Here is a 25,572-nt window from a genome sequence, read left to right on the forward strand (position 1 = left end):
TGCAGGAGAAACTAGCCCTCTTGCTTAACACACCATAAAAATCCTGTCTTGTTCCAGCCTGTTCATTTTGGAGCAATGATTCCCTGCTTGAAGTTAATGAGATGTACCTTGAGCCTGTAATTAACTCCTCACAGGGAAAAAAATGCTATTCCCCTGTAATATTTCCCTCTGACAGGCCCATGATCTGCAATCTGGAGCTGAGACGTCTTTCCGGACCCAGTTCCTCAGAAGCCCAGTGATGTAACCACACTGAATCTGTTATTTCAAATCTTATTTCACGCCGGGAAAGAGGCACGATAATGTTCTGGTGTAACTGCACATATGAAATGTTACTGGAAATGCGAAGGAATTTATTTTCACTCTCTGTTCACCATATTACCTCAGCAAAGCTATAACTTATATAGCTGCGGCCATCAGTGTAATGGAAATGCTGGTCTGCAAGGTGTTCTTTGCATGATGGGCTTCCGTTGTTCGTGGGGTATTGTAGTTCACGGTCTTCTTTACAGGTGCATTAGTGGGAAACTGGCATCACAATCAGACCTTCTTTAAGCAAGATCCCCAAATTTAAATATATATATTTTTCAATAATTGTTTTTTTTTTAATGAATGAGAAAAGACCAGGGACTGTGCTAGAGAAATGAAATGAAATCTTGCCAAAAACACGGGTCACATACTTTGCATTTTTGTCAGCCTCCGTGCGGAAAACTATATTTCCTGTTATACACTCACTCTCTTTTACACACTTGGCTGTGCGTAATACTGCTTATTATTCTTAATGGTTGAGCTTGGAAACTCATTCATCTGAGGTGCGACCTTAGAAATGCACTGTGATTCAGTGGATGATGTGCTCAAAAATGATCTTTAAATAACGTTCGCACCATAAAATATGTGATCCAACAACTTGTGTGATTATTGTCATCATCATCACAGTCATCACCTGGCCAGGAGTATTTTCAAACTCCCAAAATGCATTGCAGCCCACTTACATGTCTGTCACTGCTGTAATCTCTTCCAAGTGCCTTCTGCATCTGAGCCCCTCCATTAATTGTTAATTTAGCTACACTGGGCACACTGCCGGTAGAGGCAGGAGGCCAGCTTTTGTTACAGTTTGCAGAAAGGGAATGTTGTGGCAATAGGAAGAAGCCAATTTTCCAGTGTGAAGATGATGGACAAGTAAGCAGACCGTAGATGGTCCAGACAGCTCACCAGACTGCACTGTGACCTCACACCTCCAGACCTGTAGATTTGATCTCTGCCCTTGGTTGTGTGTGTGCAGAGTATGAAAGTTCTCCCTGCATTTGCATGGCTTTTCTCCCCCAGCCCAAAGGCATGCAGTCTAGATGGACCGGCCTTTCCAAATGATGCTGTGCCCTGTGATGGATCCCATCCAAGGTGCTTCCTACGACAGACAATGCTTGCTGCGAATCTGCATTAAGTCAGCAGTCTGGAAAATAGATGGTTAGACATACCTGCTTGCTTCTCAACATGCGATTAAGGCACCCTGACAATCCCTCACAGATTAACTTTAGTCACATGACACAGTCTTTTTGTGTGTGTGTGTTCACATACCTCTTGTACATAAAGAGGGGGCAGACATTGTAAAAGCTTCGCTGGGCATATTCTAATCTGCCCCCCACCCCACACCTGCCCAGCTACTCGTGTGAAGAACCAGACTGGAATGTGTGGCTGAATCAGCTGACAGCTGGATAAGGAAAGGAAGGAGAGAGAATGGGCCAGTCGAAACTGCCGGGGGGGCTAGCAGGCGGCGGGGCTAGCAGGCAGCGGGGCTAGCAGGCGGAGGGGCTAGCAGGCGGCGGGGCTAGCAGGCGGAGGGGCTAGCAGGCGGAGGGGCTAGCAGGCGGAGGGGCTAGCAGGCGGCGGGGCTAGCAGGCGGCGTTATTGTCTTTCTGCTGGCGTCAGCGTGGCCCTCACTGCTTCCAGTAGGAGTCTCTCCAAAGCACCTAATTGTCCCGTTTGTGCACAGGGAAGCCAGAGCAGTTAGATGGGAGACGTCACGCTGTGCGGCTTTAAGGTCGACTTCCTTGGTATTTGCCGGAATCTAGAAAGAGAATTGGCACCAGGGTGCAAAATGTAGAGAATAAAAACACACCCCTTGAACCTGAAATCCTGGAAGGGGTTTGATCGCATAAGCCGTCTTTCTGACCCTGATCACATTAAAACGCCACTCCCCGATTTTATCAATATACGTACAAATATATTGCTATTAGACAATAAATAGCCTTTAGACGTCCACATATTTGTTATTCTTTTTTAATCCCAATTGAAATTCCACATGGTTGCTCTTTGAGACACAGGCACCGTTACTGTTATTTATCTTTCAAGAAGGAGTGCTATTTCCATCAACCAGACCTGATGAGCATGCCTGTGTTTCATGCCGGTTGCTATATAATTATCTCCTTACTCAGCGACTTCAGTGAAGTGGAATGATAAGGAATTGAAGATTGAGGCAGAGTAGTAGTGGCGGGCGGAGGGGGGGGAAAGAATAAAACTGCGGTTGACAGGGACTAATCCTGACTCCCCGAGCGAGGGGCCGCAGCCCAAAGCAAAGCACCACGAGTCCAGTTGCGTCCACAGATCCCAATTGCAACGCAGAAGCTCATCAGGTTCTCACGAAATCAAAATTTATTCTCAGGTGAGACAGGCTGAGAATGAACCTGCATGCCAAGGCAATGCTCAGTCATTTTCGATCAACCATGTCGCCACAGAGGGGGAAAGGCTTTGAATCCTTTATTCAAAGTCGCGTGCATATGCAACATGAAGACGGTATGAGGTCAAAATTGTATGACCCTGTAGTTTTTAGCATTTAAGCATTCTAAATAAAAAAAAAAAAACAAAGAAGTTAAAAAACCATACAAATAAAGGAACATGTGATGTGTCATGTGACGTGCGTGCCTGAAGATTTCCTGGTGTTCCCAAGCACCAATCTGGACACAGCTGCTTTTTTCCAGTAATACTAACTGCACCAGTGGGAGAACCAATCACATTGAAATAATTAAGACCTTGTTATTCAAAGGCATCCTGCATCCCTGATTAAGATAAGCAGCTAGAAGATGGATAGATGATTAAATGTTGTGGAGGAGGAGCTTCCTTACATGCTCTCCATGATTGCCTCTTTTAAACCAATTGGAAATTAGTAAAAAAAAAACTTCACTTACCTCCTTCTCCCATTAACACTAAAGCCACTGGACACTACTTTTTTATTTTTTTTAACCGTACGAGTCTTTGTTTCATTGTTGTTTTTAGGATTCCAACTTTCCATCACTTTCTGCCAAGTCTGGCATTGGCCACCACACACTGTAATTTTCAAGCAGACTTCTGGCTTGGAAAAAGTATTGGACCGGCAATAACATGCATCTAATTCTTGCTTTCCTCCAGATACTCCAGTTTCCCACCACAGTTCAAAAAACATGCAGAGATTAAATGGAGTTAACAAATTGCCTATAGGTATGCAAGTGGGCGATGGTGCGTTGGTCTGCCCAGCGATGGATTGGCACCCATCTGGACCCCCCCCCCCCCATGACCCTGAATAGGATAATCGGTTACAGAAAATGGGTGGATGATTTGCGTTTCCATCATCACGAACCATAAGTCTATTAACATAAATAGCAGCAGTCATAAGCATATTTTGGATCTGATGCACTTAATTTCATAATAATTTGATCTTGATCTAATAAATTAAACTCAGCATGTTATAAAACAAATACTCCACTGACTTTGACATGATAATTAATCAATCCGTGGGCACAAAATCATGCAAATGACTTGTCATTGAACCGCAAACCATATAATCAAATACATTTGTTATGAAATTGCCTCAGCGAATTCTAACATGGATTCAGGGATTCGCATGCAAAGTAACAACCCTTTGACTTTTTCCATGGTTGTAAACCAGAACACCACCTCAAAAAATCTACAGAACTCATGAACCACCCCCCACCTAAAAAAAGAATCCGCTACTTCCTTCTTGACATGTCTAGGTAATTCAGAAGGCAGCTCCAGACTTTTGGTTTCGACTTGAGCATTGGCTCTGTGTTTGTTGTCTGTGTGAGTCCTTTTAAGGTCTAAAAACATACAGCTTACATGCGGTGTGAGCCTCAGTGGGATATGACTGTGCCTGAGATCAGAATGGTGCTGGTTCAAATCCCAGGGCTAACACGGCAGAGTGATTTAACTCCCAGTTACTCCAGGGACTGTCTGACCATGTATTCTCAAAAAATGTACATTGCTTTGGGTAAAAGCATTTGCTAAATAAGGTTAATGTGCTGGTAATCCTCGACTCTGGGTATGAATCTGCAAAACTTCTACATTATCACTTCACAGGGTATCCTTAATCAAAAACAATAAGACTAAATATCAAAAATAATATTGTCCTTCTCATTTATGCAAGAACCTGTTGGCAGCCAATTCTCCACCTTCCAAAAATCTTCTGCTGGGGCGTCATGTTCAGCTATCAAACCAAATACATGAATATAAACCAGGTTAAATATTTTCAGCTTACTGCAGTTACATCTTCAACACATTTCCTGCATCTCCCTGCCCCCAAGATGAACTACTGTCCATATCAGAAAACCAACCGTTTTGATGAGCACAACAGTTATCAGCGTTCATTTCAGTTGTACAGAAGCTTAAAAACGGATTTCCAAAACTTAGCAAAAGTTGAATACTTCTAGTAGTTCCGAGTTCAGTTTCAGTGACTGGCCCTAGTGAGGGCAGCCTACTATAAGCAGACATGCCTGTTAAATGCAGGTGTGAAAGCTGTTTATTGAACTACGCATCCCATTTATTTGCTCACGTTTTACAAACATAGCATCGTATCTAGGATGGATTTTTCCCCCTTATCAGCGGAAATGTTTATCCAGCTTGTTGACAAGTTCTCGTGATTTTTCGATAAACCAATCGGATGGACACCTGGGTACTGGGAGTCCTGTTCCACTGCAGAAAACAAGCAGAAGAAATTTCCACAGGTCTCATAGCTGCTGATGTGTTTATTTGCAATTTATACAGCTTCGGGGGCTTAGGATCCATACTAATCAGTTTAAAGAGTGATGAACGTCATACTGGCCAAGAAAATGTTAACAGCAGCTCGTGTGGAAATAAGTGCACCTCCCTTTGTAATTTAAAGTCAAGGACAAAAAAAAAACATCAGAAAATGCAACAAGCTGAAAGAGGCTGGGAGAACAAGCTGGTGAAACGGCCCATAGAGCAGGCGCTTCCAAATGCTACCCCAGCCCAAAAGTGTAGCAGATGAAAGGATTTTTTTTTTGGGGGGGGGGGGGAGGATTTCAGTGCTGCAGCCCAGCTACAGGAGGAGATCAGCTGCGCTTTGGGATAAAAAGACCTCATTCCACCAGGCTTGGTACACAAAAGGGAGCCCCCACCATGAAGGTCCTAATTAGTCCCCCCCCAATAAACAACATTCTTCAGACACGCCACATTTTTGACTGCTTCAACATAAACCTCGCTAACACCTCCCTCCATTAAAAATCAGGAAAACAAGGGCATTTAAAAAATTCTGCTGACATGCTAAAATTTCATTTGAATTTAAAGCCTTGCCTGACCAGTTTTGAAACTGAATCTTGAGAATAGCTCAAGCTTTACACCCCCCCCCCCCCCCCATTGCTAACTTACCTTATAAGGGGAAAGAGGCAAGATGTTAGCAAAATTTTTGGCTTATGTGCGCCATCTAGTGGCACACGGGCTTTAGAATCAAGGTCCTGACATCACATTAATACATCAACCGTGGACAGAAAGGACTGTGCCATTGTTCCACCAACAGATCAGTTAAATGAAACCACCTTCAGTTCAGAATCAAGTATCGTGTTTGTGATATTTACCTTTCATCATACAGACAAAGACAAACATTCACTTATTCATTTTTATTTGTATAGGACAAAATACATTTTCTCAAAATAAACGTGTTTTGGCAAATGGTTTCGTTGGGATACAAGGTCTGCTCTATACTACCAATGCAATCAAGTCGGCTGAAGCAGACTCTCCGTCTACCTCGAATAAATTATGTATTTTATATAAAACATTAAAATGCCCAACGGAAGCAGCAGTGTCGAATCTACACAAGAAACCGAAATACATCTGTCTGGCGTATCACAGAAAGGGGCACATATGCGTGAGACTGCCCCCTTCAGGTCTTTGACTGCCATTTCCTCACATAGCTGAGAGCAGTCCACACTATTGGTCGATTCAGTAGAGGGGTCCTAGGCTTGGTAGTGAGAGACGGCCGAGCATCCACACGAAGCGAGCTGCCAAACACAGCCACCGGCCCCACTTCTCAACTTAAAATATACCAGACATTCTGCCCTGTGTTTCTCCTCTTTCCTCACAAAGGGGTATAAAGTCACTTTTAAATATACATAGTCAACCATGATACAATAGCTGATGCAAGCTTTACAATGTACACCGTTTGTCGTTATCGAACGCCGCGAGTGGTCGCGAGTCACAGCACTGCGCGTCAGGATCAAGTCACATTGTACAACAGCGGAAAGCTTTGAGATTAAAATCAGAAACAAAAAAAGGCCCGTGAGGAAGCAAAAAACACTCAAAAATAAAAAATCCATAAGAAAAGTCCAGATGGTCCAACCGCAGCGTCCCTACAGTAAATTTAAAGACCACGGCAATGCATAAAATACATGTTCCAACACATGGTCTTTATTTGACATAGTGGTCACATGACAATAACAGTGCATGTAGACATTGTAAAAGGACTGGATTAGAAATACCTAGGGTTTAGTGACAATATCTTGGCTAATACTACAATTAAAAAAAGAAAAACAAAAAAAAAGCACTCCCCCAAAGATACTGTATACAATGTGTGAAATGTAGTGAAGCAATTAAATTATTCCTCTCACAATTACAGTGAACACTTTTAAAAATGAACAAGGATAACGTCACGGAACAGCAAATGCTGCCCCTTCAGCGAAGGGTCTACTGTGTTTCCATGTCTTCAGACTATAAAATAAATTTCTTTTTAAAACACACGTTGCCGTCCTCTGGAGTTTTTATATTTTAATAGTAACAGACGGAGTTTGTCCATAATGGTGAAGCATGCCATGTGCTGGTCTCAAACGATACATATATACAGCGCCAGTCAGTACCTGCTAAAATGAAGTGAGGAACACAGGGTAAATACCAAAATCTACGTTACAAACTTAAAAAGGGGGAAGAGGGGGCAGTCAGCGACGGGAGGCAGGAGTAAAAATTCTACTCAATGGACTTAAAGCATTTTAAGAAATAAATGCATATTGCACATACAGTGAAATTCCAACAAGTCCACTTTTTGCAATCACCAAGTGAGAATTATATTTATTTCTTCAAGGAGAAAAAAAAATAAATCAAAACGTGAAGCCAGATGGGATAAAGTGTGTTAGGCATTTATGTGTTCATGTGTGTAAAGGGGGCGTTAAAATACAGCAAAGGGCTGCAGGAGCGTCCAATCAAATCTGGGGAATCTGTAACTCTGCTGCTGATTGACAGGGCTTTTGAGGAGAACTGAACCAATAGCGGATGAGAGGAGAGGTGAGACTCAAGGTATGAGCGAGCTGAGAGATGAGGTAGTGGAGGAGAGGGGCGGGTTTGGAGGAAAAGCAAAAATCACAAACAACCCTATATGTGTAGGAAAACTGAACAGTTGTGGCACAAAAAAGGGGTGTTGAATAAATGAAATCTCAATGCAACTGCTTTATGTACAACTAAGGCTTACTGGTTAAATATATTCTTTTCTGGAGGCTTCCCCACCCGCCATGTTTGATTCAGTTTCATTCATAATGCTTTCTTCGGCTTGTAAACTCTGTTGTTGGGTCTCCAGGACAGCTGCAGGATGGAGAGGAGGACCTAACCTGGGGTGGATGAATGAGGATGGAGCAGAGGTAGAGGGCGGATGGCGGTGAGGAAGGAGGGTGGGCAAAGGCGGCTGTACGCGGGTGGAGGAGGACGAGGAGCCGGGTTCGAGACAGACAGCTGCTGCAATCGATAGATGTGCAATCGATAGATGTGCAATCACAAGTCGCGGCTGGAGGTGAGGAGAGGGAGCGTGCGGGGTGTCATGTGGGTGGGGGGCGGTTTAGCTACTTAGACAGTTTGCTAATGACCCGGATCAGGGCTCCATTTTCATCCTTTAGTCTCTGGTTGTCCGCTTTTAAGTCCGGTAGCATCTGAAAGAAAATAGAGGGAGGGAGAAGAGAATCAGAGACATGGCAAAGGGGCGTGGCCAGCAGGGGGCCAGGGTGCCAACGGTTATCTACAGGGCAACTCAGGAAATAGGCGGGCAGCCTGGACAGCCATGCAGGCCCAACACGGCCGGGGCCGCACTGCACTGGCGGACCTCGCTGCAACCACACACTGGGTTTTAGTCGTGCAGCACAGCAGATAACGCCAAGACACAGTGTGGACACTGCGTCACTGCTCTGTCCACACAGCGGCAGACGCATCATCTGCACACGCAGGTGGCCTCACGGCTCACCCTGCTTACACGGCTTCACATAAACACACAATGATTCTCCTCATTCTGTCCTCTGCCTCCAATGAATCTGCAGGTGCAGCAGGACGCAACAGTGGTATTGGAATCAGGAAGCAAGTTTCCACTGAACAGCCCTTCAGAGCAATTCCCACACATGAATCACAAAGTCCCAACTGAGGATTAATGCTTTTAATCTGTAAGGAACCACACAACACTGGCCCAGTGAAAGGCCAGGCTTTTTCTGGCCCTTAACAGACTAATCACCGGAAGTAAGTCTTGGAGGTAGTCACTGGCATGCAGGTTAGTGTTACTGCACTGTAAGGTACAAGTGCCTGCTGTACTATCCGTTGGCGAGGAGCTGACTGAAGCGAGACACTTCCAGAAGCTGCCTGCATGGTGACACCGGGGCTCCTTCTGGAGATGCTGCTGCAAGCCTCCAGCATCCTACCTGGCTAGTCCACTAGAAACCCGTCTCCAACCTGGAGCTCAGGGTTAAAAATCACTCCGCGATTGCAGGTCGCCCTGCATTTATAATTACTGATCAACTATGGCAAATAGAAACTTTAGAAGTTTTCAAATGTAGGGGAAGAAGGAACTGAAAGGAGTTGTTATAGGAACAGAGTCATCTGACACCAGCACAGAAGAAATTAATGTGTGATTAAGGTGATGGACTCTAATTTACAGGGCTAGGGGCAGCAGGCAGTAGAGGAGTTAAGATCATGACATCATAGCTCTTTAAAATGCAAAGAGGTATCCTGAATTCACAAAAGCCAGCAGCGTACCACATGGCCTTACTGGCCAAGCGGCGGTGAGAGGAATGAAGGTAAAACATCGTATCATGCAGGAACACCAGGCGAGGCGGGAGCAGCTCAGGCTGAGGTTAGGGCTTCTGAGTGAGCAGCGGGAGTCGGGCGGGGGGGGGGGCGGCACCTGCCTGTCTGCTGGCGGACAGAGAGAGAAATTGGCGGCCCGGGGGCGTGGCTACGAGGTGGCAGCGCGAGGCTGGCTGCAGCACTCTGAGAGCCGGGCCACCACGCGGGCCAGCGCCCTGTTCTCGGCCGCGAGCCGCTCATTTATCTGCCGCAGGGCCTGGACCTGCTTTACTTGGTGGAGGTTCTGCAGGAGACCAGACAGGGATGAGATGGGAAGGCCGTCGGGAGAGAGACGGGGCGAGCGGGAGATGGAGGGGTGTGGAGCAGGGAGGGGCACACAGACAGAACACAGACGAGTGTCAGGCGAAGGAAGGGAGGTCTGCTAGCTGGTGCGGAGCCCCCGGCATCTTCAGAACCCGGCTCTCTCCAAACACCATGCCAAGAGGTAAAATCGATCCGCGGATTCGTGTCGCAATTTCCGTTAAAGTTATTGTAAGGGCCGACCGGCTAGCCGCCATGATCACGGTACCTCAACCTTGGGTTCACGTTGCCATACTCAGGAGTGAAAGACAAGCTGAACCCTACTGTGACAGAAGGTGTGAGAGTGTAACGCAGCTGCCTGGAGTCAAACGCAAGAAAAATACAAGAGGGAAGTCCAAGAGTCATTCCTAGGAGTCGCCATTTTCGTACAGTCCTTGGCGTGCTTTCCTCCAATCAGCTTCTCAGCAGAGCTGTGGTCACTAAAGTACCAATGCAGAAACATGCTAGCCAAAAGCAACGAAACGTCTCCGGTCTATACTGACTGTGAGAAGTAGAGTGTAAGGAGTCCCATTCTGTCCGTCTTTGGTCAGCCATATTGGGATTATAGCGTCCAAAGATAAATAAATGATACACATGACCAGCAGAGACACACTGGTCTCACGGGACATTCATGTAGGCTGGGAAGCAATAAAATGTACCTTCAGTTCCTCTTCCATCTCAGTGATCTTCCTTTCAAGTGCTCTTCTTTCCTGCAGGGGAAACACTGGTGAATACTGGGCCTTTTGAGCACAGCGAGCTGGGCTGTGAGGCTGCTTTACTTGGCACACAACTGTCAGCCTTCACAGGCCGCAACTATGACATGAAATATCACTGCCATCCAAAGTATTCATGCAGTTCTGGGTGTCCAATCCAACATATGGAAGCAACAGTCTCGACCCGAGTCTCTAAATCCGTGTCGGATGCAGTGTGTTGAGCACAAAGAGGGGGGGGAAAAAAAACAAAAACTCAGTGCTGGGGAGTAAATGGATTCTGCATCGTGAACTTATGAGAGGCTGGTTACGGCAACTGATTCAGTAAAAACCAGTAAAACCTTTCATGCAGCCAATACGTGAACAGAAGGTAGCTAGATGTGAAAATAAGGTGCTGATCCAAAAGTAACGAACCCAGGCCATGCGGGACCACGCAGACATGTGAGAAGTACACAGTCCTACACAAACACACACGGCGGACAGGAACGCGGGCCGGCTGATTCGTTGGCGGTGAAAACACACGCTGCCTGAAAAGCCTATGTGCGGGACAGAGCTGGTGGCTTTCCACGGCAGGGCCTCCCGCCTGAGCTAGAGGTGAATCGGCAGCTTGCAGGAAAGCTCAAAAGCACTGAGGGAAGTTAGGTTAGACCATACCACCTGGCTGAAATTGGGTCCTGCTTGTCACCTTAAGACATAAATCAGTCCGTTACATCAAGGGGAGAAGAACAGGTTATGTGGAAAAGGGTTCACGAAGTCTGATCTCTGCTTACAGAAAAATGCACAAAGGGCAGGGCACACACCTAGGGTCACGTCACAAGCACGCGCCTAGGGTCACGTCACAAGCACGCGCCTAGGGTCACGTCACAAACACGCAGCTAGGGTCACGTCACAAACACGCAGCTAGGGTCACGTCACAAACACGCAGCTAGGGTCACGTCACAAACACGCAGCTAGGGTCACGTCACAAACACGCAGCTAGGGTCACGTCACAAACACGCAGCTAGGGTCACGTCACAAACACGCGCCTAGGGTCACGTCACAAACACGCGCCTAGGGTCACGTCACAAACACGCGCCTAGGGTCACGTCACAAACACGCGCCTAGGGTCACGTCACAAACACGCAGCTAGGGTCACGTCACAAACACGCAGCTAGGGTCACGTCACAAACACGCGCCTAGGGTCACGTCACAAACACGCGCCTAGGGTCACGTCACAAACACGCAGCTAGGGTCACGTCACAAACACGCAGCTAGGGTCACGTCACAAACACGCAGCTAGGGTCACGTCACAAACACGCAGCTAGGGTCACGTCACAAACACGCAGCTAGGGTCACGCCACAAACACGCACCTAGGGTCACGCCACAAACACGCACCTAGGGTCACGTCACAAACACGCACCTAGGGTCACGTCACAAACACGCACCTAGGGTCACGCCACAAACACGCACCTAGGTAAACGCAATGCCTTTCTGCTCTTTATGCATTTTAAATCACAGCGTCAGAAGACACGAACGACAAGACAACAAATATTTACCCTTCTCTCCATCTCCAGCTGTGACCGATCGGCAAACCGCTCCTGCCTCTGCAAACAAACGAGTGTGTGAGAGCCAGGACAGCCACTTATAACGGCAGAGCAGCGATATCGAGTTGGGGGATCTGGAGCTAGGGGCTCCGTCCGCAGCCCACCTGCGTCGCCCTCTCCAGCTGCAGCTTCAGCTCTGACAGCTCCAGGTCCGTGTGCCGCAGCTGGGCCTTCAGCTTCTCGTTTTCACCCAAGATCTGTTCATAGAGCTTAGGGGAGAGTGAACACGGCAGTGGTCAGTCCGGGAAGCCATGGTATTAGGGCGTAAGCTAGCTGTACTATGGTCTGAGCGTCTAATGTGGCTGACGGACAGCGGGCAAAGAATTATGGCTAAAGCACGAAAATGCTGCAGTTACTGAAGAGGGGTCTGAGAAAACAGTCCAGGTACCTTCTTGTAATCAGTGGTCTCCTCTCTATCTAGCCTGCTTGAGTACAGCCTCCTGCTCCCGTTGTTCCCGATGTGGTCATAACGGTCAGTGGACAAGCGATTCCCAGAGTCATTCCTGAGGGTTGGGGGGCGGGGGGGGCACTGTTTACCATCCTCTACATAAACCATCAAAACCTCTAGTGGAAGAATACCCAGAGCTTTCATGTGTTTTACACAAGGAAAAAGCATCAGTAATGTGAGCATTAAGGGCTGCTTACATACCTCAGAAGTCGGTCACTCTGCAAAAGAAAAGGAGAACAATTACCCATAATGCCACAGGCTGTATATTGAATAAACAGGCTTGCCGGCCCTTTCATGCACACACGCTGCAGTCTCTAAGCTCCCCAGAACGTGCATATTTAACCACACAAACAGCAACGCCTCAACACATTTCCAGCATTTCCAGTTCAGCTCTGTTTTATGCAGCATCCTTTTCCAGTGAGGCAACACCATAGTGCTTCGCTTCAGATAAACACGCAGATGGAATGATGACAGGGGCTCCAAGTTTGGCAGAAAGGTCATCGTTCAGCAGGCTTAAATCAAGGAAACATTTCTGCAGCCAAGTATACAAATTTTCTTAAAATAACACAAATACAGAGTCAAATATGAGCCGGTAAATGCTTTCCCATCCTCGTGACAGCGAGCGGCCAAACTGCTGAAACTGCCAAGACCTGTCTGCCGGACAGCTGCCAGCGTTAGTTACGCCTTTGAAAGGCTGCATGACATAAATCGAGCTGGGCGTGTCATGAAGGAAACTGGGCCACTTGTGGTGAGGCTGGGCCTTTCTCAATCGCGCAGAGAAGCCCATTTGCATGCCATTTCGATCACGCCTTGCCTATTCTTGAGCGTCCAGAGTCTAATCCAAACAGGAAACGTGGCGGGGGTGTGGCACTGCAAATAGCTTTTCCCTTTATTTGAAAAATATCTTGGTTTACAAGGTCTAACAAGGCTGGGCCCAGAAGAATTCATTACTGACAGACATCTACGCGAGACAGCCAAGGCCTCCCAAAGAGGCCACTGTTCCAGTCGCAGCATCACCAAACCGCTGTCGAATGCTCACCTGGGGCTCGTCTTGGGTGCTGCCATCTTCTGAACCAGACTGCTGCTCCGGATCGTTCTCGTCGCTCTAAAATGAGAGGAGTGGGGAAATGAGAGCGGCATGGGGGAGGAATCTCTCGGCCCGTCCCTGCAGGCAGAGGAGCAGCGAGCTCTCACATCCTGAGTCCAGAAGGACACGCCCGTGGATCGCCGCTTCTCACGGGGACGCCGTCGCTCCCGTATGGACCTGGGCTGGGCCTTGTCCTCGCCCTCCTTTTCCTCCTGTTTATCGGACTCTGGGCATAACAGAAGACGAGGCAGCGGCGGAGCATTAGAAAACCAAACAAAAATTCCTTCAGCGATGATTCAATTAAGCACAAGGTTACAGGTCATGCTTGTTTCCAATCCCTTTCCTACATCCAAGGGTACTTTCCCATAACCATGCTCTATAAGGTAACTATAATTACTTTATAATTGCATTCTGGTGATACATTATGTGTGAAGTATGCAAGTCAGTCCTTTTTAGGGGACTCCTAGTAGCAGGTGGTGACTGAGGGGTGAATAAAAACTAAAATTTGGGTTGCAATGGGTTACCACCACTAGAGGTAATCCAGGTACCATGTGCTTCTCCCTTCTGAAGTGGCCACCCCCTCCCCCTAAAGCGAAACGCTTCACAAAAGCCATATATGGCTCTACATTTTCCCACTAATGATCTAAGGCAGCGTTTCCCAATCCGGTCCCATAGTCAGTGCATGTTTTTGCTTCCTCCCAGCTCCCTGCCAGACAGTCCGAGGACCGGAGTGGGAAATACTTCTCTAAGGGCACTTTCAGTGTCTTGTCTATCTCAAAGATATAAGCATGAGAACCTCCTACTTAGAATGAGTGTATAGGGCGTCTATTTCTCACACACACACACACACACACACACACACACACACACACATCTGGTAAACATATCTTTATGGGGACCGCTCATCATTCATTTCTATGGGAAACATGCTAACGCTAACTATGACAACCTTAACCCCTATCCAGCCCTAACCATAAGTAACCAAGCAAAATACAAGAGTTTTTGCATTCTTAGTTTTTTAACAGATTTTTATTAAATTGAGTTTTCCCTTATGGGGACCAGGAAAACTTGTCCCCGTAAGGGAAAAAAAAAAAAAGGGTATTCATCACATTGTGGGGACATTGTGACCCCGTAAGGTAAGGTATACCCACTCACACACACAGTGACTGACCTTTCTCAGTTTCCCTGGAAGCCCGTCCATAGGTAGAGCTAATCCCTGATAGGCTGTTGGGCCTGTTGAGGGAGCTGGAGGACAAAGGGCCACTGGACGAGGACACTGAGGACGTGGACGTCACCGCGGTGGTCAGGGCAGTCGTGGCCGTGCTTGTAGATGTGCTGCCCAGCCGGTAACGCTGCAGGAGGATCTGAAAATTAGTGCTGAGGGCTAGAGAACCGCGAAGCCGCTTTGGTCGGATCCAAAATCAGCGTTCAGAGCAAGGTCACCAACCTCATCGAAGCTGCGAAACCTGGACCTGTAGTCCTCCTCCTTCACCTCCACCTCCTTCCTCTCCTCCTGCTGCTTCTCCTTGTCCTGCTTCTCCTTCTCTTCCTGCTCCTCCTCTCGGGTCCGCGGGGGCCGGCTCCGGCCGATGGTTTTCTCGGCCTCCTGAAGGTCAGTCAGGGTCACGCCCTGCAAGGTCACGATTAAAGATACGTTAAGTCGAGGGGCGCCATGGCAACGGGCTCTGTTGACACTTGTACCTATCTGAAAGAAGGCAACAAAGCTGCCTGCAAAACTGAGCTTGGAGTGATTTTCCCAAAACACCAAACGGTTTTTAACCCATTAACCCAAGTCCAAAGCAGAGCACACAATTGATAACACTATTTTAGTAAGCTTTTTTTTTTTTAAGCTCTAAAAGAGTGGTTGTTACGTGCATGTGCAAAAGACTTCCTATAAGTCGAAACTGTCGTGATGGTATATAAGCAATGTCATGTCACTAGCGCTAACAGTCACATGACCAGAGCAGTGTAATTCCTTCATGCACTCTCATGGCAGGACTGACTCTCACCTGTGTGGACCTCCGGGACTGCCTCGCTTGTCGGGACCTGGCCTTTCGCTGCGACTCAGACTCTTCGTCGCGGACGGGAGTGAGGTACGACCTGCCACACGCACTGCTGTCAGCATGACAGCCACGCCTACCAAAGGATCCACCTATGGCCAAGCAGCTGTGCTGGCATGTGACCAATCATGGTGCTGAGGACCAGCCTGTCAGCTTGGCGTGACCTACAGCCTGACCACCACAATTTTACCCCAACCATCAGGTACACTGGTCAAGACTAAGGTATTCTTCATAAGTAGCTCAGTGATGGCTGCCCACTGACTTTACACCATAATACACTGTTACTCCCAGAAGCAGCCCATGAGCGACAGGGAGAGCCTTCATAATCAATCAAGGAGCCAGACTCTCCACATGGCGGCCATGTTAGTGGCAACTGGCCCAAACTGAGGCCTATTCACTGGAACAGGTACAGGACAGCCAATGAGGGAAGAGGAGGCACATGGGTATATGGTCACACAGTAAATCCCAGGAAGTTGCTCACTCCCACTGCTTAAGCTTGACCATTATTTCCCCAAAACACTCACACAGACAGGAGCCTCACCTGCGTCTCTCCCGGCTATCGGAGCTCAGCGTTGTTCCCGTGGTGGAGGTCGTGTTGACCACCGTGGGGATGACGGCGGCTGACCCCTTCTCCCGCTCCTTGTCCCTCTCAGCGCTCCCCTCTGGCCAAAACCTACCGGAGGCAGAGACAAACATACCGCGTGAGGCAGACACGCAGCACCCGATCCGCGGAGGCGTCGCTAGACGGCGTGTACGACACGCCGGCCCATGTCACATGACCCTCCGCACCTGCTGGTCACGCTGGAGGGGGCGGGGGAGGGGGTGGAGCCCGAGCTGGACAGCACGCCCCGGGGGCCACCGGACGAGGTGACAGACGAAGAGGTGGAGGATGAGGAGGCGGTGCTGGAAGCGAGGGGGTCATCGTACCTCCGGCCAAAGGAGCCACTGGGGGGGGGGGGGGCAGAAAGCAGATTATGAAAGGGTAGAAAACGCTTCTCTCTCTATAAACCGAGAGGTGATTTTCTCATAAGACACAATGCAAATGATGTAAAAATGTCATATCTTGCACAAAACCAAATGATGTTCCCAGGAGGAGGAGACAAACAGAGGAGACAGCATGACGCTAAGGAGCAGTAGGAGGAGCACAGAGCACGGGCTTATGCGCATGGCCGTGAAGAGGAGCGGGCAGCGGGCAGCGGGCTGGGCCTCTACCTTCTATACATGCTGTAAGACAGGCTGTGCCAGGGCTTAGTGCCACCGGAGACGGGCTCCAAGCTGGAGGAGGACGGCGACTTTGTGAGGGCATCACGCACGCTGCTACTGCGCCCCACTGCTAGCGAGTGGGACGAGCTGCCATGCACACAGAGCCAAAAAGAACAAGGGCACGTTAGCGCAAATGCAAACACACGCGCAAAATGCAACAGTCCCGCCCCTTGCTTCTCATTGGACCAGGAGGGAGGGGGGCGGGGCCCTCGAGGGGTGGGGTCAGGGCAGCGAGGGCATGGTGAAGCAGCGACTCCCGGAGCGGCTATGCTCTCAGCCGTCACGTTAATCGCACACAGGACAGGCGATTAGTTTGCTTGTTTATACATCTGCTGTCAGAGGCAATACATGACCCCAAACCCTCCACGCCCCCTGGTGGCGGATACCAGAGTGAGCGAGCAGCAAACCTGCGTTGGTAGCCAAGCGGCCTGCTCTGGGGGCCAGTCCCCTCGCTGTTCCGGACGTCGTCCTCCCAGCGCCTCCTGGTGGAAGAGCCGCTACGCACCAGGCTGGCAGCAGAGTCCCTGAGAACCAGAAGGTACAATAGTACCGTGGGCTGCATGCGGGGGGCAGGTCACCCGGATTCCTCCACCCAGCAGAGGGCGCTGCGGCTCCCCGCTTTGCTGAGGACTGCCCACGTCCTTAACACCGACTTTAAATCTGAAGTGCTTCATCTGACTCTAGCCCTTAGGAAAGGGTTTCGCTCATAAGAAGTCATCTATATCCCAATGATGAGAGAGAGTTAACGAAAATGCAAAATCCCTTTAAGAGAAGTTGAAAGGCAGTCCTTCAAAAATCCCTTTAAGTAAACCTTGAACTGAGACATCAGCTGTGCTGCAGTGTCTGCATGAAGGCACAGGTGACGGACAAAGCAGGACCACACGAGTGCGTGTGCAGCCTCTCCCTTCACCTATTCTCCTTCTCGTCGATGTCAGACGTGCTGAGCAGCCTCCGCGACGGAATCGTGGGCGTCACGTAGGCCAGCCGTGTTCCTTTATCCTTGTCCTGCAGACGGGACAGACGGCCGGCGCCGCGTTAATGCAGCTGCTTAGCCTGGGAGCACCAGGGCTGGACGAGATAAGGAGACTTGCAGGTTTAAATGCCGGCTCGTGATAAAATGAGTTCTGGTCCAGTGGTCAATGAGAACAATAATGGTGCCGATGGCCCTCACCTTCTCCTTGTTGTCCAGAGCGGAGGACAGGCGTGGGCTGGATGCCGAGCGCATCACCCCGGCCGCGTCCTTGTCCTTTTGGGCTTCCTTCCGGGCCGTGATCTCCGCCAGGGCCCCGTAGCTGCCCGTCTTCTTCAGGCCCAAACGCCACGAGGACGGGGACTCGTCCTTGTGGTCCTCCTCTTTAACTGACATCTTTCCGGAAGGAGGGGCTATCTGGGGTGCGGGTGGGGTTGGAAATAAGGCCTTGCATTAGCAAAAAAGGGTGGGAGTGGGGCAATCAAGCTGAATCAAACTACAGCAAGTTATGGCTAAGCTTCAGCCAAGCTTGAAGAGCACTTCACTGGGGGTAGATTAAAGCGAAGCAGGAGGTGAACTGTGACCCAGGTAAAGATGCTCTGGGTCGTATAGGTGGTGAAAATGGAAAAATGTTTGAGATGTAGCCTCAAGCTGGAACGGACCACCTCCAGGGCCAGAGGTCACGCGGAGGCGGCCTCTCGCACTGGCACTCCTAGTTGTCCACACTCCTGCTTGCTTTGAGGGGCTGGTCGGTTTGACCCGACGTCTACGCCGGACGGGCAGCTGCAGACGCAACTAGACCTGAATGTCTCCATGCAGGCGAGCGTTTGGTTAAAACCAGGCCGGCCCCATAGGGCCAGAGCATCGAAGGCAAACCACCAGGAGAGGGCGCCAATTAACAATGAGCAAACCGGCTTCACACGGGTGCGAGAAAGCAGGTTTGTCAGTCACGTTATGAGAGCGGAGCCGGGGGAGGGAGGCACGAGTAGAAAGGCATTCAGGTTAGTTCTGTCTCAGAGGAGGTTTAAGTTGGTGATTAGAGGAAAGGAGGGGGGCACGAGTTGGGAGCACACCAATGCCTCACCATAGCCTTTTTGGGCACAAGAGAAATGCCAGTTTTGCGCAAGCTCTGGCGCCATAATGCAGGATCGCTGGGCTCCGACGCCACAGGCATGACAGGAGTAATAAAATCAGACTAAAGCCAATCAAGACAAGAGCAGAGATGAGAGAGAGACCCAACAGGAGGAAGCAGCAGCTGAGAAAACAGACAGTTCATAGAGGAAGTGAGAAACGTGGCCCCCCCGCATGCCCCCCGCCCCTCAGGCTGACCGAGGCAGCGGGTGCTCCGACAGCACCGGCAGCCAGAGGGCGGCATGCTTAGCGACAGTGAGCACATGCAGCCTGCAGATGGCAGCAGAGATTCAGTGAAAGCTGACCGGACACTTTACCCCAAGCGTTACAGTGTCCCTCTGCCACCAATGCCCCCTCCCGTCACTGATAAAACATATCACTAGCCAATAAGGTTGTCCCCCCTCTGTGTGAATTATGGCCCCACTTATGCCCCCCCATTTAAAAATAAATAAAAAATCCCAGAATGACTTCTCTTTAGTTCATATCACCCATATTTGCTTCATGACTAAACTGCTTCACTGCAGTTCTACAAAATATATATTAAAAAAAACAAACACTGATTTTTAAATGCTTAATATACTGAGATAATTTACAGAGCTGAGTGTAGACAAGTCAGCATATTAGCATGCTGGTTAGAGTGCCACCACCACCACCAGGAAACACCATATTCTTTATGCATCAGGATATGCTTAGAGATGCACAGCCTTATCTACTGCCCAGCTGGCTAAATTATTCAGAGCCTGCTCTTCTTCACGTAGGGACTCATCGAGCAGCATGAGAAACGATTGGTAAGAAATCGTGCTACACAAATATTCACTTCCTGGCAATGACTTTGGGGGCGGTCTGCAGTAGAGGTGTGGACCTGGGCGTACCTTCTCGACGGGCGAGGAAGGAGTCACCTGATCGGGGGAACTTGAGGGGGGTGGGACCGTGGCAGCAGCTGGAAGTGCAGCAGGGCTACTGCCATTGTCAGCAGGCGCTGATGGCTTGCTCTTGTCTGGGGGGGGGGAGAAGAGGTGATGGAATATGAAAGCATGTCAACAAAGAAAACCAAAGCCTAACAAACAGTGACCTGTGACCTGTCAGTAACAAATGGAGCAGATGGAAGGCAAGGTGCCCATCAGCCTCCCATACGAAACTGTCTCCACGTTACTGACATTAAGACCAACACCTGGCTACCACCCTCAAATGGCTGCTCCAGCAGCGGGATCATGCCCGGGCTCACGTACCTCCTTCGTTCTCCGACTCCGAGTCTTCCTCGTCCTCCTCCTCGCTGGAGCAGCTTGACTCGTCCTTCTTGCCCTCCTGCTCCCCCTCATCGGCCTTCTCAGGCTCCAGGGAGTCGATGCACGGCACTTTCTTCTCTGATTCCCGTAGCAGGTTCTCTTTGCTGGGAGAGACATGCACACGGCTTCAGTGACGAGCGCTGCGAATCCCCACGTTCGTGGCGGCCTTTCCAGGCCGAGGCCCTTTCGCTTCCACAGCAGATTTGACACCAAGTTCCCCCCCAATGCAAAGCCACCGGCCACTTCCTGTCCCCAATGATCCCTGGACCATTTTCCCACGAGGCCCAGCTCTCATGGCCAGATGACTTACTTCTTGAGCTTCCGCGATTGGTTGTTTTCCACCGTTGTCGTGGTTTTGATCAAAGGATTTTCACTCAACAGCTGTAATGAAAACGAAATTCTCAGAATGACTGTTTAAAAAAAAAGAAAAAAGAAGCCATTTTCAATTGCATCACGTGATCACACAGCTCCAGCAAGTCTGTGGCCCAGTTTCTCCAGTATAAACAAGACACAGCCCTTACCAGGTTCTGCTTCTTCTGCAGCTCCTCTAGGTACCCAAGAACATCCTCATCTGCCACATCGAACGCCGTCTGACCCTGTGAAGAGGCGCATGTTGACACCTAGCACCCATACGCCCAGCCGTGACTCCGGGAACGGGAAGTCCAGCCTACCACTTTGTTGATAGTGTCTATGTCGCACAGGTTCTCCACCAGGATCCGACAGGTCTCCTCTTTTCCCCAGTGGGCAGCTGCGTGGAGTGGAGTCCAGCCATCAAAGTCCTTGATATTTACATCGTACCCCGCCTGGATTAAAAGCCTGAAAACAGACCGCAGCTTTAACCAGGTGCCTGTCTCTAAGAGCAATTTTAGTGAAGCATGTGGCCTGTGGCTTGAGCGGCACTCACTTTAAAACCTCGGCGTAGCCCTTGGCGGCCGCCACGTGCATGGCCGTGCCCCCGGACTTGGTGTGCCGCACGTCGGCGATTTGCCCGCTGTTGAGCCACTGCCGCGCGTCCCGCAGCATGACCCGCTCCTCCTCTTTGCGTGCCGCCTCGATGTCCACTCCTAAGGAGGATGAGGAGGAGGAAGTCAGGCAACCGTAGCTAATGAGCGGATGCTGGATGTAGGATGGAAGCGCAATGCCAGCCGCGGTACGGAGGGTCGACGAGGGACGACGATGATGTAGGCGGCGCTCAGAGAACCAGAACGTGGCGGCTCTCCTGGCATCCTGAGAATCAGTGACTGACACAGAGTGGCAAAAACACTCCGGGGGTAAATAGTAGGGGTGTAACATTACACAGAATTCATGGGTTGGTGCAAACTACGGCTTAAGTTCATGGTTCGGTGTAATTTCAGTATAGCAGGCAAAGCAGAATTAGTTTTTAAATTATTTATTATTCAAATGGAAAACAATTAGGAACATTCCAAAGGGAATGTGTCTGTTGACATGACTGAATAACAAATAAATTTAAATCATAACAATCATAATGAACTAAATTCCGTCCAAATCCTGTGTTCTCTACTACACAGTATGGTCACATATCTGTAACGATAGACATCCGTATACCAGGGGAGACTAAGCAGCAGAGGCTATTTATGCTTTGCTCCAGTCATGCACACATTCGAAGGATGTTGTCCTAAATTAGTTAGAATGTTGGATGTGTTAACAGCAACATAACACTTAAGCACTCTTGGTCTTAACTACTCGCTCTCCAGTGCTGGTATATTTTACTGCGAAACCAAAACGTTCTCAAACCGTTAATTTTGACTACCTGTAACCAGGATTAACTGTAACCAAATTACAGCCACATCTAGCATAATGTTTTCCATGTTAAACATCTATTTATGAATTTAGGTTCCACCTGTGTCAGTAAATGTATTCATTTGTGTCACTGTGCTTACCAAACGAAAAATGAAGCACTGAACAGCATGCAAGTAGTACATGAAGGGGGGGGGGGGGGGAGCACAATCATTGACGGACTCACAAAGGCTGAGAAAGAATCTTCATCTCTGAACTAGGCTATAAATTATTTGCACCAGGCTGCACCAGGGCACGGAGCTGGTCGCACACAGACGGGTCGGATGGAGATGCGCTCACTTTTCAAGCCAGGTTGTTTGTTTTGTCTTTGCGGTACAAGACGGGAAATTATTCATGGTTATGGCCCTTTCAACAATCCAGATTCACCTATTGACAAAAGTGTGGGAAATGCAGCCAAAGCAAAGAGACGCACTGAGTAAATCATGGTAAAGTACGACGTTCAGATACGAAATGTAAACCTGACCAGACATTCCTCAAACAGCTCAGTCTAGTTTCCTGCGGTTAACTGATGACCAGCAGAAACCCTCACGCTCGTGGCTGGCATCCGAAGCAGCTCTGTCTCCTACAACACGCCTCTGACCTTTAACCTATTCACCGGTGATAACTGTAACTGTAACCACGGCGACAAGTCTCCAAGGTACGGCAAGGCGACAAGTGGACAGTCCGCTCGCCTGATGATGGTTGAAAGGGCAGGCAGACAGATTGATGCAAGAACAACGGCAGCGGGCTGGGGGAGCTGTCTCCTGGGGAAGCTGTTAAGATTCCACCACAAATCCACTGACAGAGCTCTGATTGTCCACAGATTCCTGAACTGGGGGAAGGAGAGATCAAAGCCACCTGACCGTGTCCTCTCTCAAGAAAAAAAAAAAAAAAAAAACACACGCACACAAATTCGTTATTCGCTGACAGCTGCTTTGCGCTGGCCCTATTCACTGCTTAAAATATTACATTTTCATCATCATTTACTGATAGATTTACTGATAAGCTTAGCCTCCAAATCAGTGGATTAAAATGGTAACCACAAATAACCAAAAAATGATTCTGGCGAGCATCCTAAACCACAGACATCTGGATTACAGTCTCTTCATCAGTCATGGGGGGGGGGGGGGGGGGTTGAATGGGCTGACATGGGAGAGTGAGAAAGGGGCACATAGAACAAGACGCAGAACACATCTCGCAAGAAGAAGAAATGGCAAGATAAAGAGGAAGATGTAGGTAAAGACCTACAAGTGAAAACAGAGAGAGCGCTGACAGCAGCCAAGCGTCAGACGAGCCTGATTTGTGGAACATTGTTTCAGTCATGACACAGACTCCAAAGGAAACCTCGAGTTGACCTCCCGGCCAAGCCCCTACGGCCGGCTGCCCGAGGCCGGTTTCTCCCGCAGCAGGTATTCCGAGATGGACAGCTACCCCCCGCCCCTGGTTCAGAGGGACTGACAGCTGGCTGGCTTAAAGAATTCAGCCTGGGCCTTGGGCCGAGGCTCGTTCGGCATGCAGAGTGCACGCACGAGCCACGTTACAGAAGCCTTACGTAACGGCAGCCGAACGCAATCCCAAGCCAAAAGTGAGCGCGAGTCGGCCGCTGCAGCATCTCTGCTTCAAATGTGCCGCGGCTGCTGACCGGCCAAACTGCCGTCTGCGCAGCCCTGACAGGCCATCCAAAAATAAAACTTCCATCACACTGAAGAGATGACGGCTGATAACAGGCAGCCCCAGTCACAGGCCGCCATACGAGGTGAACTGGGTCTTGAGCCCATGAGTGTCTCTCCTGTGTGCCCCTTGCCAAAGCAGTGCCAACGAGGCCCTGATGAAACAAAAGCTGACAGGTGCGGAGGCGAGTCTCACTGGGCTGTGAGCCCAAAGGGCAAAACGAGCTAGCAAACGGACGACCAGGGTCATTACCTCCCATCTGACGGGGCCTCAGAACACAGGAAGTGATGAAAGAGCAAAAGTGGCGATCTGAGCATAACCAGGAAGGAAAGCAGGAAAGGGAGCAGTGGCGGCAGATGAAAGATCATGTCTCCACAGCGCAGTCCCTGGAGCCTTCACATCTCGCCAGTAAGCTGTGCTCATGTCAGCCCATGGCAAAGCCACCTACAGGTGCTCCGTCCTCCGACAAGCATGCCGGACGCTGGAAGGTTCATCCAAAAGCAAGCATGCATTCCCCTCATCACACGCACCCGGGTGCATCGCTGATCCTTACTCAGGTGTACGCAGTCGTGCTCAGGCCAGCGGGGGGTAATTTGTGCTACTCTGCACAGAAATTAACATCTGCTTGACTGTACTGACATTACAGAGCTCACCAAGCCTTTTCCCCATGCGAGCAAAGGCAGGCCCACGCACAATCACATAACTGGGGAAAAGCCCGGCCGAGACCTTGTGACGGGCAAACTGCAAGGGGAGCTTCTCGCGGGGCTGTACCTTGGCGGTTGATTTCGTTCTGCAGGAGCTCTTCCATAGCCTCCTCCTCAGCAATGTCCAATGGGGTTTCACCCTCGCTGTTGACCACGCCCACATTGGCCCCTTGGCTGATCAAATACCTGCAGAGGACACAGGACAGTTTAGGGGGGTGATCAATCAATGACACAAATCTGACATTTACAAGGCAGACCACATGAGGGCGCTGAGTAAGGACAGTTAAAGAGATGGATACTGGGGAAACAGACACATACCTCCTGCTGCTAAAAGGCGCTGTCGGTTTAAGGAGCTGGCTCAGTTTGGAGCAGTGCTACCAGTCACTGCTATTAAAAAGTGCCCCACTTCCTCATTTAGATCAGACACGAGAAAACACGGCCCTGAAAGCCAACCCTGGAGAGCGTTACGTGCAGCCAGGAGCCAGGCCTCAACACACCATTAAAATATCCAGACATGCACCTTGGCCAACTTGCACCGAAAAGATGAGAGAGATAGAAGCCATGAAGCCCATATGCTGCTCCATGGGAACAGACATGGCATACAAACAGCAGTAACCATCAGCTGGCTCGGCCCTGGCTGGATGGATCTACCAGCATTACGCGAACACACTCACGCCCGCCGCCATCTTTACTCTGCACACGGTCACATACAAGACAGGAAGGGGCTCACCTGCAGACCCTCATCACTGTCTAACAGGAATCCAGTTAGAGAGCGCATTGAGACGCACAATGGAAGCCCCCCCCCGGACCAAAGCACTGTCACCTCCCGGAAAAGCCCCCCTTCTTGGCACCTGGTTACTGATACTCACATTCTGCTCAGAATCATAGTCTCAAAACCTGCAAGCATTTACTTCCGGTTCCTATATTTGAGAGTTTAACTCAGTTTCTACCCCGGAAAATAATTTGCACGTTTCACCACGCTCACAAACTCCCAGATCAAACCAAAACCAAAGAAACAAACTAACTGCTTTTATTCCTAAATAAAACGCTTGCTTCAGTATTTCAGTTAATTCTGGGTTCTATAAACCAGTACAGACTGATCCATTTAAAGACTCTTCACTGTTTGCATACAGTTGTTGGGTCCACGGACATACCATAGACACATTGTCACGGCTCTCATGGTGACATGCTTCTCCAT

The 25,572-nt window shown here is 49.4% G+C and overlaps 1 protein-coding gene across 12 annotated transcripts in view; it reads right to left on the reverse strand.

Annotated features, from left to right (window-relative positions):
- Nucleotides 1-5,882: 5,882 nt before the first annotated feature.
- LOC111843391 (protein phosphatase 1 regulatory subunit 12A) overlaps nt 5,883-25,572 on the reverse strand; it is a 45,584-nt gene continuing 25,894 nt past the window's right edge. The window contains exons 3-28 of one of the 12 annotated variants that reach the window (XM_023810934.2): nt 24,442-24,560; nt 21,107-21,266; nt 20,874-21,018; nt 20,724-20,798; nt 20,513-20,583; nt 20,146-20,306; nt 19,816-19,913; nt 18,870-18,980; nt 17,987-18,202; nt 17,726-17,820; nt 17,223-17,339; nt 16,765-16,902; nt 16,342-16,497; nt 16,094-16,225; nt 15,502-15,592; nt 14,940-15,122; nt 14,664-14,844; nt 13,600-13,718; nt 13,445-13,510; nt 12,607-12,623; nt 12,346-12,460; nt 12,062-12,166; nt 11,910-11,957; nt 10,323-10,373; nt 9,426-9,607; nt 5,883-8,186 (exon numbers count right to left, since the gene is read on the reverse strand). In XM_023810934.2, the coding sequence (XP_023666702.1) occupies nt 9,473-9,607; nt 10,323-10,373; nt 11,910-11,957; nt 12,062-12,166; nt 12,346-12,460; nt 12,607-12,623; nt 13,445-13,510; nt 13,600-13,718; nt 14,664-14,844; nt 14,940-15,122; nt 15,502-15,592; nt 16,094-16,225; nt 16,342-16,497; nt 16,765-16,902; nt 17,223-17,339; nt 17,726-17,820; nt 17,987-18,202; nt 18,870-18,980; nt 19,816-19,913; nt 20,146-20,306; nt 20,513-20,583; nt 20,724-20,798; nt 20,874-21,018; nt 21,107-21,266; nt 24,442-24,560 (2,905 nt within the window). In that variant the 3' untranslated portion in view covers nt 5,883-8,186; nt 9,426-9,472. Of the gene's footprint in view, nt 8,187-9,425; nt 9,608-10,322; nt 10,374-11,027; nt 11,059-11,909; nt 11,958-12,061; nt 12,167-12,345; nt 12,461-12,606; nt 12,624-13,444; nt 13,511-13,599; nt 13,719-14,663; nt 14,845-14,939; nt 15,123-15,501; nt 15,593-16,093; nt 16,226-16,341; nt 16,498-16,764; nt 16,903-17,222; nt 17,340-17,725; nt 17,821-17,986; nt 18,203-18,869; nt 18,981-19,788; nt 19,914-20,145; nt 20,307-20,512; nt 20,584-20,723; nt 20,799-20,873; nt 21,019-21,106; nt 21,267-24,441; nt 24,561-25,572 lie in introns of those variants that run through there. The other 11 variants (XM_023810933.2, XM_023810941.2, XM_023810939.2 and 8 more) reach the window with 11 other exon arrangements.

Source organism: Paramormyrops kingsleyae, chromosome 3, assembly GCF_048594095.1.
Source record: "Paramormyrops kingsleyae isolate MSU_618 chromosome 3, PKINGS_0.4, whole genome shotgun sequence".
Classification (NCBI taxonomy): domain Eukaryota; kingdom Metazoa; phylum Chordata; class Actinopteri; order Osteoglossiformes; family Mormyridae; genus Paramormyrops; species Paramormyrops kingsleyae.